This window comes from Lissotriton helveticus, chromosome 5_1, assembly GCF_964261635.1.
Source record: "Lissotriton helveticus chromosome 5_1, aLisHel1.1, whole genome shotgun sequence".
NCBI lineage: Eukaryota > Metazoa > Chordata > Amphibia > Caudata > Salamandridae > Lissotriton > Lissotriton helveticus.
The window spans coordinates 1,831,566,112-1,831,582,622 of NC_136065.1; the positions used below are offsets into that span (position 1 = coordinate 1,831,566,112).

At 48.6% G+C, this 16,511-nt stretch overlaps 1 protein-coding gene across 1 annotated transcript in view; it reads left to right on the forward strand.

The window, feature by feature from the left end:
* LOC144755872 (all-trans-retinol 13,14-reductase-like) overlaps positions 1-16,511 on the forward strand; it is a 587,155-nt gene that overhangs the window by 98,123 nt on the left and 472,521 nt on the right. Inside the window, exon 3 of the mRNA XM_078645238.1 lies at positions 5,725-5,954. Within this exon, the coding sequence (XP_078501364.1) occupies positions 5,725-5,954 (230 nt within the window). The remainder of the gene's footprint in view (positions 1-5,724; positions 5,955-16,511) is intronic.

Sequence of the window (16,511 nt, forward strand, 5' to 3'; positions counted from 1 at the left end):
AAGTCGACTGGTGCCGAAGGTCTCATGCAGAGCGGATCTACAGGTCCATGGGGTAAGTCGTGAGGGGGTGATACCATGAGTTACCACACTGGGTGACACCAACCCTAGTGATGCCGCTGTCTACCTCAGCTGGTACTCTCTCTCCCTGGTCCAGTCTGACAACTGTCCTTGGCAGTCAGCCACCTCCCAGTTCAACTGACAGCCAAGTCTGATGCACAGTCCCCCTCCCAAACCCATCTCTCCCACAGCAGTGTGGTACTGCCCATTGGTATCCCTGGAGCTGTGGTAAATCCCATGCAAGTTTACGGTGTTACACATTTCCTGTGCAGTTTCTCATGTACACATGTACTTTCTTTGACTTTGTACTGGCCAATGGTCTTGCTGTTTGTCACTTTGGATACCTATCTGGGTGATATGTAATAAAGACAGTTACTCCTGTTGTCTGCTTTGTCTATGTCCTTGCTAAATAAAATGTTTATGTATGGGTATGGTTTCATGCAACACATGCTCTGTATGCCACTTTAACATTGCCAATTGCTTGTTTTACTTTTTCAGAGTGTGCCAGAGGTGACAGGCACTTTAGTTCTTCCTGACTCTGAGGCTTGAGGGTGCAATGAGCAATGTTAGTGATGATCTACTCTTATCCTAATCATTCTATGGCCAGGTTTGCTAAATTGTACACAAGTCATGTTAGGATGCAATACCAGAACAGAGGTGAATTCTATCCACGGGATTACTTGCAGGGTGGCCAGGGTCCATCATATCTGTGTGCTCGTTCTTGATTTCTGAAAAGCAGTGTTGATGTGTGGTCATCTTGTGTAGGCCTGTCTTCCTAGTCACATAGGCACATTTGAATATGTGAACTTGAGTGTTCATACAATGTGAATGGGCTGTCATTGTCAGTAGGGTTGATGTGTGTGTGGCCCTGCAATGCCAACTACACACTTGTGTGATCCAGGCAATGAGTGCTTGATTGTTTCAATTGTCTTGCATGTGCTTGAGATTGTGGACACATGTAGGAGTTGTAGGTTGGGCACTGTGCAGTGTGTGGGTGTGTCCTTGCACTCCTGGGGGACACCTACTTGTTGTTGCTGCCAGTTGTGAGTATGCAGAGTGTGTGACTGCCAAGTCTGTGTTATGTTTTATTGATCAGCCATGTGTCTTGTTACTGTTTGTGCTCACTGTGCTGACCTGCTCAGCCACACTGACATTATTTGAGAGTTTTCTCATGCATTGTTGTCACTTGACCCATTTTTGGCTCCTATATGGTATGTGGTATGAGTCCTGCCAGCCCTATGTGTACTTCTGATGCCTACACATTGTGGGTAACTCCTCTCTGTGATTGTGTACTGTACACTCCTCACCTGTCCACTACTGAAGTACACACCACACCACTTCAATCTCATGTCTTCCACCCCATGGCTTGCCAGTGTGTTAGCCTCCCCACTTCTTAATAGTGTGACACTATGCTGTGTGAGGCTGAACTGTGTACAGGACCAATGTGACACCCAGGACAGTTTCCCAATTAGATATGTGTTATTTTCCTCTGCTTGTTTGCTGTCATGGTTGCTCATGTGCAGTGCATATGTTTGAGCAGCACAGTCCTCTAGTCATGTTGTTTGCACCTGGGTGTCCATGAGTTGTGCATCTGTGGGTGATGAGTAAGCTGAATGTGTGTTTGCTGAGGTACTGCTACCCATACTGAGTGTGATCTTCTCTGTGTGCTGTGATGATCTGTGTTGTGGGAGTTCATGGCGTAGCACTCAGATGTGTGTGCTACTGGTTTGGTTAGTGTGCACCCACTGCTTGGTGTGCATGCAGTGCTGTGAGTGTATGTTGTCTTGTTCTTGCCTGGTGTGCATCCCCCTGATGTCCAACTGAGTTTGGAATGTGATGGGTTGGTATGTGCATCTCTTGTTTTTTTGTTGAGGATGTATGCAAGGTTTGGCCTGTGTTGCCTCTTTCTACTGATAGATGCTATGTGTGTGTGATGTTCTATTTGCATGACATTGTGTGTGAGTAGTTGTTGCTGTGTGATACATTCAGTTGTGTGTTGCAAGTGTAGTGTGCATTAATTGTATGTATGTCACATGCAGCAAGGTGCATTCTTGTTCCTGAGCTTGTTTTGAGTGCATATTGGTGTTTGGTCCTCCTATTTTTGACCTGTCGCTTGTCAGGATTGTTAATGTGCATGCTTGTGGTACACTATGACATCATGTTCACTTGATGAGGGGTGTGGTGTCTATGTCTGTGTTAGCTGATTGTCCCATTGATCCCAGTTAGTGTTCATGATTGTTTTGAGATGATGCAATTCTTGTTTGTGTTGGGGTATGGTGTCTGTGCATTGGTACTGAGTGACAATGGTGTGTACTCCTGTTCTGTCTAGGGACACATTGCCTTTCCACTGTTTGGCTGCACGTGGCTGGGCTGGTTGGGCTTCTGTGGATGTTGTTTGTGAGCTTTGTGTTTGACTATTGTTTTTGTGTCAGCATTGGTTCAGGCATCTTTGAGTTTGAGTATGATGTTTGTGGATGCCCCACAGGGAGTTTGATTGAACTCACAGGACATCATTTTGACCATAATGTGTGTTTCTCACAGATATTGAGTGTTGCAGGTGTGAGGTGGGTAGAGGAGGGGTATGTGGGAAGGTCCTACTTGTGTTTGACAGTCAGGGAGTGTGACAATGAGCAATGTGTGTTATGCTGCTAACATACACATGGCAAGGTAGTTGACACAGATGTGTGGCTGGTCACTGTATGGCACTATCCTCTGGAAGGCTGAACTGTGTACAGGACCAATGTGACACCCAGGAAAGTTTCCCAATTAGTTATGTGTTATTTTCTTCTACTTGTTTGCTATCATGGTTGCTCATGTGCAGTGCATATATTTGAGCAGGACAGTCCTCTTGTCATGTTGTTTGTACCTGGGTGTCCATGAGTTGTGCATCTGTGGGTGATGAGTAAGCTGTATGTGTGTTTGCTGTGGTACTGCTACCCTTACTGAGTGTGATCTTCTCTGTGTGCTGTGATGATTTGTGTTGTGGGAGTTCATGGTGTGGCCATCAGATGTGTGTGCTACTGGTTTGGTTAGTGTGCACATGCAGTGCTGTGAGTGTATGTTGCCATTTACTTGCCTGGTGTGCATACCCATGATGTCCAGCTGAGTTTGCAATGTGATAGATTGGTATGTGCATCTGTTATTTTTTTGTTGAGGATGTATGCAAGGTTTGGCCTGTGTTGCCTCTTTCTACTGATAGGTGCTATGTGTGTGTGATGATGTTCTATTTGCATGACATTGTGTGTGAGTAGTTGTTGCTCTGATACATTCAGATGTGTGTTGCAAGTGTAGTGTGCATTAATTGTGTGTATGTCACACACATGCAGCAAGGTGGATTCTTGTTCCTGAGCTTGTTTTGAGTGCACATTGGTGTTTTGTCCTCCTATTTATTACCTGTCACTTCTCAGGATTGTGCATGTGCATCCTTGTGATACACTATGACAATATGTTCACTTGAAGAGTGGTGTGGTGTCTCTGTCTGTGTTAGCTGATTGTCCTATTGGTCCCAGTGAGTGTTCATGATTGTTTTGAGATGATGCAATTCTTGTTGGTGTTGGAGTATGGTGTCTGTGCATTGGCACTGAGTGACAATGGTGTGTACTCCTGTTCTGTCTAGGGTCACATTGCCTTTCCACTGTTTGGCTGCACATGGCTGGACTTGTTGAACTTCTGTGGATGTTGTTTGTGAGCTTTGTGTTTGGCTATTGTTTTTGTGTCAGCATTGGTTCAGGTAGTTGACACAGATGTGTGGCTGGTCCCTGTATGACTTCTGACAATTTCTATCATTCCTGTGTCTATGCATGACTTGCCTTGATCTCTCCCTGAGTTGTTGCACAGAAGTCATTTTGGTTTAATTTCACTCACTGTGCCACCCATGTCTGATTAGATGACCCAAGGGTGGTGTGATAGGTTCCTTCTCTTTCATGTGATGTACAGATGCTCTGTGGCTTACTCCATGGTTTTCCAGCACTTTCAACTTCACTTTTGGCTGGGCCATTTATTGTCCTCCATTGCTGCTGAGCTACGGTATGAATATATGGCTGGATGTCAGTGTTGGGTGTTTGTGAGTGACTTGACAGGCAGTGTGAACAGTTTAGTGTATGTTCATATGCAGTGTGAGTCTTCATTTTATGATCATACTCGGTTTGCTTCACATGAGTGGAAGGTTGGTGTGAGGAGGTGTGTTTTCCATCCCCTGAGCTTCAGTGCAGGGTGTTCCTCTACACCCCCAACTTCCCAGTCAAGCTCACTTGTCCTTTGATGTGTGAGGTGCGAGGTCTAGATACACCTGGCAGATTAATTGTGCAGGGCGAGCACAGGAAGAGCACACAGCATGTTCCCAAATGAGTGTGGGGAGCGTAGTGTGTGAAGGGTGAAGATGGAGCCTTGTGAATCTGTACGGACTGGCCATGCCTGGCGCAGGCCCTGTCTATAACATTGTGCGCAGGTTTTCCCGCGTCTTCACAGCTATGGTGACGTGACCGGGAGATTGCAGTGATTTCGCAGTTGATGGGTGACCCGGATGCAGCAGACGGAGTTTCTGACAGGTAGCACATGTGTGGATACACTGGGGGATATGTTCCTGTCCCCACCAGAGTGTCTAATGTGGACGGGAACCGTATGTCAGCACAGGAGTTGTGTGGTGTGGTTATGTGCGTAGTTGTGTATTTGCAAACCTGCGGTGTTGTCTATGATGGTGCATTGTTTGTTGGTAGTGGATGAGGTACAGCAGCATTAAGGCTTGCAGAGCTGAATCAGTTGTGGTCAGGACCGGGTGGAGGGGGCCGGGAGTCTGGTTTAGCTCTCCGCAGTAGTGCTTCCGCCGTCTACGGGTTGGTGGATTCTCTGCTGCAGTGTGATGGGCTGTTTGCGGCATCGTGATTTGTATGGTGGATGGGACGTCATTCCGTATGGTGGTGGGACTCTGGTGGCTCGCTCCGCCGCGGCGGCGGGCACAAATTTCTGGCGGTTCACGTCACTCCGCAGCAGACAGAAAATGAGCTATGTTTGCCCATTGTAATATGGCAGAAGCGAGGACCACTGCTGGAGGGTGGAAAATGAAATTGTTCCGCCAGCACCGCGGTTGTGCCTCCGCCCGCCATCGTAATGAGCCCCATAGTTCGGTTCGCAAAGTAACACACTGGTCCCAAAAATCTCGACTGTTATTTTGCCACCAGGGCTATGTACATCTGGCACATGGTTCTTTGTCCATGACAAGATATGCAATTGATGAGGAATGCCTCCAGGCCCGACTACTGAAGGGCCTGAAAGAGTCATCTACCCTGACAAAAATATCCAACTGAAAGCCTCACCCAAACACACTCACCTAGTCGAGCACTGGCAGCCCCTGGGAATCCATTTATGTATCACTCCACCTTTGACAATTTTGTGTTTCGACCTTTCGTTGCTACAAGTTCTGACGTCATGTTCAGGCCACACCTCTCTATTTTACCTTCAACAATCCTGGTTTCTGGACACAGCTATCATTGTAAATGATTTTATATTGTTTGTGTTTAATTTATACGCAGTTGAGTTTCTTGTTGAAATATTTTGAGCACTTCAGTAAATACTTTCAAATCAAATGAGCAAATATATATTGCCTAGGGACACCAAGATTCTGTATTCCTCGTCTTGACTTCTATGCTGTCCCTCACTCTACCCCCTCAGGTTTGCTCTACATGGGACAGATGCACCCCAAGGGAATGCTTCGACTGATCATGGACCTGCTGACTGATGGTCAGCTGGACTGGGCCCGACTGGACGATCACTATGAAACCATATTAGTGGGAGAGCGGGAGTACCACCTCTGCGCTGGCAAGGAGACATTTGTCACCAACCTGGAGGTCCAGTTCCCCCAAGAAAAGAAGGCCATCAGAGAGTTCATGAGGCTGATGAAGGTAAGGCAGTAAGAGGGTCTGGCAAAGGTGACCATGCGGATGCTTTCTAGAAGACAGGTGCCCATTATGCATCCTTTGGCTGGCTAGTGAAACTTGCCTATCGTCTCTGGCAAATCAAGTACATAAACAAAACAAGCATTGGAGGAGCAAAAAGGCTTGGTTACAATACTTTTGTATTTATAAATATATGCAGTAGATGTAAAAGGTTTAGGATGGATAAAAATCTATGAATCTTTTAAAAAATAATAAGTAAAACATTATCCATCATAAAAAATAAAAGCGAAAATTCAACCACATATTAGCTCCCCAACTTTGGCTCTCAAGTGGACTGTAAAGTAGGCCGCTGTGCATATGTGTGCAAGCAAAATGTTGTCGCTTGTGAGAAAAGAGCCAATAGTTGTTTGGCATAGAGCAAATAGCTGTTTCGCCAACCTCAGGTTTAAAAAAAATCATAATAAAAATACAAACATATACATTATTCATTCAAGCGACATTCACATTTTGCTTCCACCCACCACAGGCTGCAGCATAGGCCAATGGGACATCTGACTTTAGCCACTGCCTCTCTTCTCCGTGAATGATGGCATTTGATTTTGCTTACGTGCACATCCTCCTAAAAATAATAGTCCATTTCCGTGCCATGGCTGGTAGGTGAATCTCTGCTTTCATTTCATGTGTTTTTGAACGTTTATTTCTTTCTATGGTTCAAGTTTTGTTTACTTTTTTGCAAACATTCTCGCACTAACATGGTTTAAATTTTTTTTTATTACTTTCATACATTAAATATCTGTTACATGTGTTTGGAAAAAACACAGGCCTGCCAAGGCCAGACCTATTGGCTTTGCACATACTTGTTTTAAAACCAGAAGCTGACGAGACCGCAGAAGTGTAAATTAATCATATACCAGATGCTTACCCCCCAGTACGGTTCCCTGCTCTGCTGCCCCAGTTCAACAGCATGAGCAGAATTCGTCCAACTCTTCCTTAGAGGATGAAGTGGATGAACACTTCTCATTGGAGTGGTATTCGATTCTAACTGCCTTGATAGAGTGCCCATCATTACCATCCTCGTCCGTCTTCCTCGTCACAGTCACAAAGGAGCTCTCCGTGTTCCAGGCACAACTTAAATTAAAAAGGTCCTCACCCAATATGGCCGCCTGACAGGAAGTACCTGTCACCTGGCCTATAAGGGTGGGACCAACATAGGAAGTATCCTGTTTTTTTCTCTGTGTTCCTGCAGAACACCCATCATCTGAACGAGGACGGTAGTCTTTTTTCCGGTCTCGGTAATGTATATGTTTTTTTATTTTCGGGGTCTGCTCTAGCGTCCCCATTTACTTCTGGCCGCCGCTCCCCTCCTGCTTCTGTTTAAACTGTATGTTTCAATGAAGGGCGGTTTTTAGGTCTCGTGGCGATTACAGCGTGAAGCGCTGTCTTGCCAGAGACCTATTGTGAGCAACGCAGCTTTCCAGGAGACAGCACCTGGCCGCGCGCTATTCCTCTCCGAGAAGGCGATCGGAGCGGGCCACGCGCTCGCGAACTTACTCGCTGTGGCCAGCTACTGTCTCCTGGGAAGCTCCAACACCACACACGCAAGCGCATACACAGAGACGCACACACACGAGCGCCCATGCACGCACGCACACATACATACAGAGAACCCACCCCCGCCGTCGCATACACACACGCGCGCACACACACACACAAGTGCACCGAGACACCCCCCCCCCACAAGTAAGGCCCACTTACCGCCACTCCGGACTTTAGCCGCCACCGCGGGGCTCTCCCTCGGGCATGGGAGCCCCGCGTCACCAGCACTGCTTCTCTCCGTGGGCGCGTGCGTGGGCTTCCGAAGACGGAAGTCCCGCCCCACGGAAGGTTTCGTTTTCGCTCACGTCTTGCTACTGAGGGCGGCTGTAGGAGTACGGGACACTGAATCCTTCACAGGCAGCCATCAGGCTCTAACACCGAGCGCAAGAATCACAGGTACTTCCATCCGTCACCAATCGGATTAGGGAGGGTTGCCACTTGTTCTGATGAGGTAAAAGCAAGGAGTGCGAATTAGAGAACGTAGTTTGGGTTCTTTGAGCCCTGCTTTCTGTTCCTTTCGTTGCCTTCCTGACCCCTAGGACCAGGGTTATCAAGGCAGGACCGCGGGTGCCAAAGAGCCCTGTCCAGCCTGAACTGATATCAATGGTCCACCCCGTGTTTATTCACCTGCCATTGTGCACTTTATGGGGAAGCCTGACAATTGCGTGTTGTGTTTTATGTCTCTGCCTGTGTTGTGTGTTTGGTGTATCAGTCTCTCTTCCTCTGTGTTTGTGTTTCCTTAAACACAGCTGCAGAGAGCAACACTCGGTGCCTCCCTGGTTCTTATGAGTGACTGATAGCACCCCCCCCCATACCTACCAGTGGGGCGGCGGGTGCCCTCATCCAGCCAGGGCACGAGGCTCGCTCTGAGCTCCAGGCTGCAGCTGAGCTGCACAGAGAGGGCGAGTGACTGGAAGAGATGTGTGCGGATGGACGGTACTCCACTCGGTGCGTCACTGAGCCAGGCCGGCCGCATTTGCCAGTCAAATGGAACTCTCTGCGCTCGTCTGCCGAAACCAGAGCCTTTCACTCTCTGCTTCCCTGAGCCCACAACTGTCGCAGGACAGCTCGCTGGTGCTTCCCCGAATCGAAGCCCAGTGTTAGAGTCGTCCGAGGGCGCAGTGCAGCAGTAATGGGGGTCAGGCAGGTCGCGGTGAATGCGCATTCATTGCATCGCTCCTTATCCTCATGGGTGTGGCACATGGGCCTGCCTGGCCATCCACAGACATATCTGCAGGCAAGACTAACCTGGACAAGTCACCCAAGATGGTGTGGCCTCATGGAAGCACTGATTATTCAGTCCTATGAAATGAGGTCTGTAGCAACGGCGGAGAGACTTGTGAAGGTAATTAGGAGGGATTAGATCTTGAAAAAATAGTTTCCGGAAATGAGATATGTTCCTCGTTTCCTTGTTTGTCTTCATGTGCTAGAAGTGTTTGCTGTCCCCAGATTTTAATTACTGGCTTCAATAAACAGACAAGGTGGCTGCATTATTTCATCCCAGGCCCACTGTACCTTTTAAATATAATTTGGGCCTACAAGACCTTTTGCATACCTCCTTCAAAGGATGGCACCTCAAGTTGAAAAGAGTGCGCTTTACTGAATTTGTCTTTAGACAATGGTCCGTAAACTGCTGAGGGATTGCAGAACGCACTTTAGAGGAGAATGATATTTGTTGGCAGTACGTGGTAATGAACGACTTTAGGAGCCTAAATATGACATTTTGACCTGGTAGGTGCAATGATTATGTTTTTTTACATTCTGCCTTAATGTTTTTTGCAGAGTATCTGGGAAATATGCAGGTCCTACTAAATGTCCTTGACCCGCACTTTCACCCTTGTGTGGGACAACCTGAATTTATCAGATATTTTGGGTAATTCAGGCCTGCTGAACTATTGTACTCTTCAAACCCATTATTTTGAGATATAGTACCTCTTATCTTCACGCTTTTGCTTGAACCATCAATGAGAAAATTACGCATAAAAAAATGAATTCACTTTCATTGTATGTAGCAAAAGGTATAGCTTGTCAAACTAGCAATGTGTTAGAGAAATTATGAATCTGTTGTGTATCAATTGAAACAATTGAATGTGTTGAAGAGCATAAGTGCTTTCGATGGTTTAGACCAGGGGCAAACATGGAATTTATGCTTTGCCCTTCCCATTTTTTGGTTCGAGCTATTTGGTGCGAGTTACCAATAAGTGTCCTTAAATCTTGTGTACGGCTGTAGTCTGCAGCCCTGTTAGTGTTGGTTTGGAACGTGAAACCTGAGCATCAGATTAACAACCATCATAGCTAAAAATTTGATTATAGCATAAGCCAACAGTGGAGGAACAAGGTACTATGGTATGGAAAATTGGAATATACCCTGGCACAACTGAGAAAGCAAAAAAAATCACAGTCAGCGATTTTCAGGAGTGTAATTTGGATTTGTAAAACATTGCTGTTTTATTATACTTGTATATTTTTTTAAATATAATTTTTATTGGCATTTAGTATATTTTTCAAGTAAACATTCCACAATCTGTATACCCTGTTTTATAATACTTCTTATGCGACTTTGCTAAGGCAATGAGCAGAAATGACTACAAGATGACAATAGCAGCCTAATTACTAATGTATTATATTGATGAAACTGTCTTCTGTACTTTTATGGCTTGTAGCCGAAATGAAGTATTTTGAAGCTTGACAATAGCAACCAAATTTAGAGAAGGGTGGCAACCTATGATACTCAAAAATGTGATGCTAATGTGATTTCTTTAATTTTCACTGGAGAATTCACCCTCAGTGCGATTACCACTGTCATGGTACAATACCTGAACGACAGCGATTCTTTTTCTTTGAGAATCATCTGATGGAAATTACACATATGGAAGATACTTAATTGCCTTTTGGAGGATTATACGTTACCACCATTCTCTAAATGAAGTCCTTGATAAGTAGCTTATTTCTCTTCTCTCTCACACACACTCTCTCTCACACACTCTCTCTCACACACACTCTCTCTCACACACACTCTCTCTCACACACTCTCTCTCACACACACTCTCTCTCACACACACTCTCTCATTCACACACTCACTCACATTCACTCTCTCACTCACACACATTCTCTCTCTCTCACACTCTCTCTCTTGCCCTCCCTCTATCTCTCTCTTGCCCTCCCTCTATCTCTCTATCGCCTTCCCTCTATCTATCTATCTTTCGCCCTCACTCTATCTATCTTTCGCCCTCCCTCTATCTATCTATCGCCTTCACTATCTATCCTATCACCACAGCATCACTCGGCACCACCACAGCATCACTCAGGGGCACCACAACATCACTATGCGCTACCAAAATGCTTATATGTACAACAGTAACTTACATTAATATTATAATATAATATTATTGCCAACATTGCTTAATATTTTGCAACAGCTATCATCTTGCAAATCATCTTTATACACCAATACAGGCTTTGCTGAAAATTTAATGCAACACATTGTCATATACAATGCCAATAACTCAAACTTTAATGCTGCGAGACCTATTGCATTGCAAATGCTTGTCATTATAATGCGCATGACGTCCATGCCTCAGACAAGCTAGCTGAACAACAAAGGAGGCAGCATCACGGTGTGCACTCCATGCTGCTCCCCTTTGTTGTCCGTGTTGTAACAGTGGAGTCGTGCCTCAGGCAAGCTGAACTCCACAGCGAGGTAAGGCTTTGTTTATGGTTTTAAGTACATGTTTCACACCCTATCCCGCCCGTTCCTCAACTGCCCCCTCAATCTGTCTGTAGTCGCCACTCCCCTTCCCCTCCAAACACCAGGGATCAGCTTGCTGTAGGACTGGCTGTCACTGAGCAATATCTCACTACAGTTCCTTGCATGCCCTTGCTTTCTCCATATCCTCTCCCTGCTCTCTCTACCCAGCTCTCTCTCTCTGTTCTGCTATCTCGCCTAACCCTGCAGGGGCCGGGATGCGCATCGTGGGGACACTTTCACAGATGTGCTGTCTCTCCTTTTCTTTATTTTAATCTCTCCCTTCCTCACGTCTCCCTTTATTACCCCCCCCCCCCCACACTTGACTCTCAGAGATCACCTTGGGTGTCACTGCCACAGATGTCTTACTGCAGCTCAAGACATGTGCAGTGTGTCTATTACACTCTCTTCCTCCTGGCTCTCTCTCTCTGTTTTTCTGTTGCCTCTCTCTCTGCCCTCCCCCATTACATTATACAAGGTCAGATCCTGTGTATCTTTTGTATGTATTTATTTATTTGCATACTCTAGAAAGTGCATTGCTAAACACTTATAAAGCCCCAAAGGCCACTGCACTGAAAACCAAACCATATAGGTAAAACACTTTTTCATTTTACAGTGCCAATAGTTCTAATTCTCCCAAATGCGAGACCTATTGCATTGCAAATGCTTGTTGTTGGGTGTCGCTCACGCGCTGAGTGATGGCGGGCGGCTGCCTGTTCACTTCGCCCGGCATATTTGTATGCCTTTGCACTGCCGCTCTCGCGCTTAGCGTCTACGGTGCAGCGGTGCAGGGTCAGTGGAGTTTTCCACCTGTCAGGTCAATGGTTGTGGCACTGTTACTGCCATGGAGCTGTCGCTCTTTGGTGAGTCTTGTGTCTCTGGTAGCTCTGGCTCCCGCTGCACCTGGGTTCAATTCTAGACCACTGCTTTCAGGGAGCATGGCTTGCGGCCTAGCGGCCAGTACTGCTTCCTCTGGTGCTGAGAATTCTACGTTCAAGTCCCAGGGCCGGATTTGCAATAGGATTGCGTTGCCCTTGCATCATGCAAGGTGGCGCATGGGCAATGCCAGTCTACTTTGATGTTTACTTTGACGTGGCATGTTACTTGTGTAGTAATGCAGTGCAAGTACCTGCTTTGAGGTATATACCCTTGGGGTATGCGGCCGTCACTGGCGGGTTTTCTCTTTTCTTCGTGGGGTTTCTCCCTGTTGCCTGTGAGAGGGTTCTGTGCTTGTGAACCTTCGGTGCGGTTTGTGCTTCTTGCTCTCCGCTGCCGGTGCTCTGCCATTTCGTCTATCCAGGAATGCTCTCTCGTCTCCCTTGTATCTTGGCTTCTTGCCTTCTGCACTGTTTTTCCTACTGCGACGGCCTGTCGTTGCTTCGCCAGTTCCCCCCAGGGAGTCTTTCTTTGTTCCTTAAATGCTGTGCATTCTGGTCCATCCGTTTGGCACTGCCTACCTGGGCCTTCATCCTGTCCAGTTCTTCTGTCTCCAAAATGTCCTCGACTGCCCTTCTTCGGGTGGGGATACGGCTCCGTTCCCTGGTTTGCCATGGGCTCTGGTGATCTGCCTTGTCATATGACCTCCCTTCGCCTGGTGGATTTTTCATGTCGCCCTTGGGGTTGCCCGGCGGGGCTATCGTCCTACATTGGCCTCTGTTCCCGTTGGGTTTGGTCCGCTTCTCTGCCCGGCTGGCTCTGTTGGTGGAGCATGTGGCTTTTAGTCTCAGGGTCAGCATGTGACTCTTACTCTGAGGGCCGTGGGTTCATGCCCCAAGTGGGGTGAATTAGGCCATCCTGCTTCCGGGGGTCTTTCTTCCCCCAGTCATCAAGGGTCATTCCACTCTGTGTGTGTCTTCCTCCTGGGCTTCTTCTAGGAGCCTCCTTGTTGGTGCTTTGTGCTTTGGCATCTTGGGCCTCCACAAGTGCCTTCTTCTTCTGTTTCTTGCGGTTGGAAGTGGGTCTTCTGGGGTTTTTGACTCCTCTGTCCTTGCGGCTGTTCACTGGTTGCACTTGTCTGCATTGTTTTTTCCTCGGCATCCTCGATGTCTGTTTCTTTGTTCATACGGCGCTTGGGTATACGCTAACCCTGGGCGAAGCACTACGCTACGCTCACGTAGTTTGCGAAGTTTGCGCAACTTTTCGCGGTCCTCAACATCATGTTCGTGACCGCGAGCAAGCAAAATGACATCCCGGCGAGACTCTCAACGCTGGGAGGTCAGGTTTCTCATTGCGAGTGGTCGTGCATGCTCGCGACCGCTCGCGATGAGAAACTACCAGTTTGCGTTGAGAAAGCTGCCGATCGAGTAAAAATCTACTTGAGCGGCAGAAAACTACAGCTCGCACTGTGCAAGATGCCGTTTTCAATGATTGCACAGTGCCGGAGGCTTGTTCGCACTGTGCAATCATTGAAAATGCATCTTGCACAGTGCGAACATGCTACTACGCAGCTCGCGTAGTGCTACGTGAAGTTCGCGTAGTGCGAAATGCACTTCGCGTAGCGCAACTTCGCGAACTAGGCCCACCCCTATCTCCTTTGTGACTGTGATGAGGAAGACGGACAAGGATGGTAATGACTCGGTTACTTACCGGTAATGTTCATTACTCTGAGTCATAGTCTTCCTCGTCACAGTCATGTTCCCTCCCGCCCGCCCTTGGTGGTGGGCGGGGGGAAGAACACATTCCTTGTCTTTTCTTTAGTTTCTACTTTTGTATTTCAGGATGTTTCCTGTGTTGGTCCCACCCTTATAGGCCAGGTGACAGGTACTTCCTGTCAGGCGACCATATTGGGTGAGGACCTTTTTAATTTATGGGTAAATGCTGTGTCTGGAACACGGGGTGCTCCTTTGTGACTGTGACAAGGAAGACTATGACTCGGAGTAATGAACATTACCTGTAAGTAACCGAGTCATTTCCTGAGGTGTATGAGTCCCTGATGTAAGAAGAAATTCAAAACTAATCATAGTGCAGACAAGCACTGGCAAAATCGCCCTTTTCTGACTCCACTTCTGAAGTCTAGTAGTGTATGCATCAGTGGCAGAAAATAATTTGTAGTCTCAAATTTGGGTTGAGCCTCAGCGCCTTGTGAGGTCTTGCTAGGAGTCCTTGAAAACATACCCTTATCAATGCCAAGGGAATATTACAGCAAAGCCAAGAGCTGTCAGTTAACCAGATCAATGTATCACTTAGTCGAGGGGGCGTGGCCAGCCAGCCAACATGGCGGACGCGAGCTGTTAGCGCTCCGACCGGCAACCCCCATTCCTCCTGTCGTTTCTCCTTTGGAGGTGTTCTTTACATCTGCAGCACGCGGGAATGGTGAGGGGATGCAGCGGGGAGCCTGTGAAGCCCGGTGGTCCCCGATTGTGAGGCGCTGAGGAGAGGGCTGCGGTGTGGCCGAGTGATGCGGCTTCGGAGGAGAGGGCGCGAAAAGTGCCTCGAGAACTAACAGCTGCCAACGGAGTGTGAGACGGCACTGTGACGCTGTCAGGGGTGCTAAAAATCTGTCCCTGTGTTGCTCCGGTGGTGTACGGCGTCCTGACGAGGCTGCACAAGAGGTGTGCAGCGGAGGTGTACCAGGCATCCCCTCCTGCCTACAGCCGCTATCGGGTGCTGCGAGGTGAGGCAGACCCGGGACAGGTGGCGGCCGCACGGAGGCGGCAGGACGCAAGTAGAGGTGGCCTGATCTGTGGCCTGGGAACCGGTGGGCTGCTGAATGCCTAAAAGAGGTGCAGTGAGGCTCCGGTTGGGAAAGTGCACCGGGTGCCCTCCGAGGAGTCGGCCTCTCCCAAGACTCAAGGAGAGGGCGCTGAGGGACGGGCCCTGTACTACCCGGGCGCTGAGGCCCGATAAGTGCTGCAGGCCCACCTGGCTCATCGCAGATCTGGAACTCTGAGGTGAGGCAGGAAACTTGGGGCAGGAAGAGAGCCCGCGACGGCAAAGAGGCGCCCGGGGAGGTGCTCTAATCCGTTGCTGAGAGAGGCGGAGGGGTCAATTGTGGACTGACTGCGGGTAGGGTGCTGAGGCCTGGGTGAGAAGTGGGGCCCACGTTGGGGAAACGTGCCCCAGAAGATCCCGGCTAGTCCTTTGACATGTGGACATAACGCACATTTGCTAAGGGAGGACCAATTAGAGCTTTTGTGGGAGCTGACACAGCTGGCAGACAGGGCGGCGCAGACTGTGTTGAAGTGCCCGGCCAGTGAGCAGGCCACGAAGAGTGGAGCAGGCGATTGGCAGCCCCCTGGCTAAAGCGTAAGCAAGGCACCACGCTGCATCTGGAGGGATAATTGAGGCGCAGCGACCAGAATGGGGGGACCGCACACTATTGTGTTTGAAGTGCTCAGGAAATGCTCGCTGGCAAGGACTGAGCAGTTGCGAGCTGAAAGAGTGTGTTTTGGGCGCCATTTTGATGGTAGCGCCATTTTGAGCAGGACTGTGGCCGAAGTGGTGTACCCCTGACACGTGAATCGCACCAGCATAAAGAAAGCCCCAGGCGGTCAGAGGTGCCATAGGTGAGCTGTGCCGGCAACCCCTGCGAACTCGCAGCGACTGTCAGCCAGCTGCGACAAGCGGGGCCGGGCTGAGTCAGACAAGGAGCCGGGAACAGAAGTGTGGTGCCCTGGGTCAGCGAAGGAGGCAGAGGTCAAACCTTTGTGCTGCAATGTGAAGGTGCGCTACAGGCTGTACACTCGTAGGGCTGGTGGCTAATGCGCGTGGCTGGTCCCCCGACAACAACAATGCCTACTCCCTGGGGCGGGGGTCCCTTCTGTTGATGGCATTGACGACGTACCAGCACGGCTGACTCCCCTTTCGACAACAGGAAGAGACCTAAGTTCTGTGGCCTGTAGCAGATCATGCCCGCCTGATTTTCAGTCAGTCTGCGGATGCCAACGGCGCAGCAGCTAGTGATGGGCCGACTGCGGGACAAGTCGCAGAATGGACAGCCGAGGGCTGGCAGCCTTGACCCTTCGCTGGGGTGTCAGAGTGGAAATATGGAACCCCAGGTGGTGGCCCTTGCAGCCAAAATGGACACTGTGCTTGCAGCGGTGGAACAGATCGGCACCACCCTGCAGCAAACCAAGGAGTCCCTAGATACACGGATCGATAAAGTCACGCTGGACTTCACCCTTCTCCATGCCGATCATCGTAAGCTAGCGGAGTCAGTGGCCTCGCAAGGTCAAACACTTTAGGAGATCCAACCTCTGGTCCAGAACCACACTACAGCACT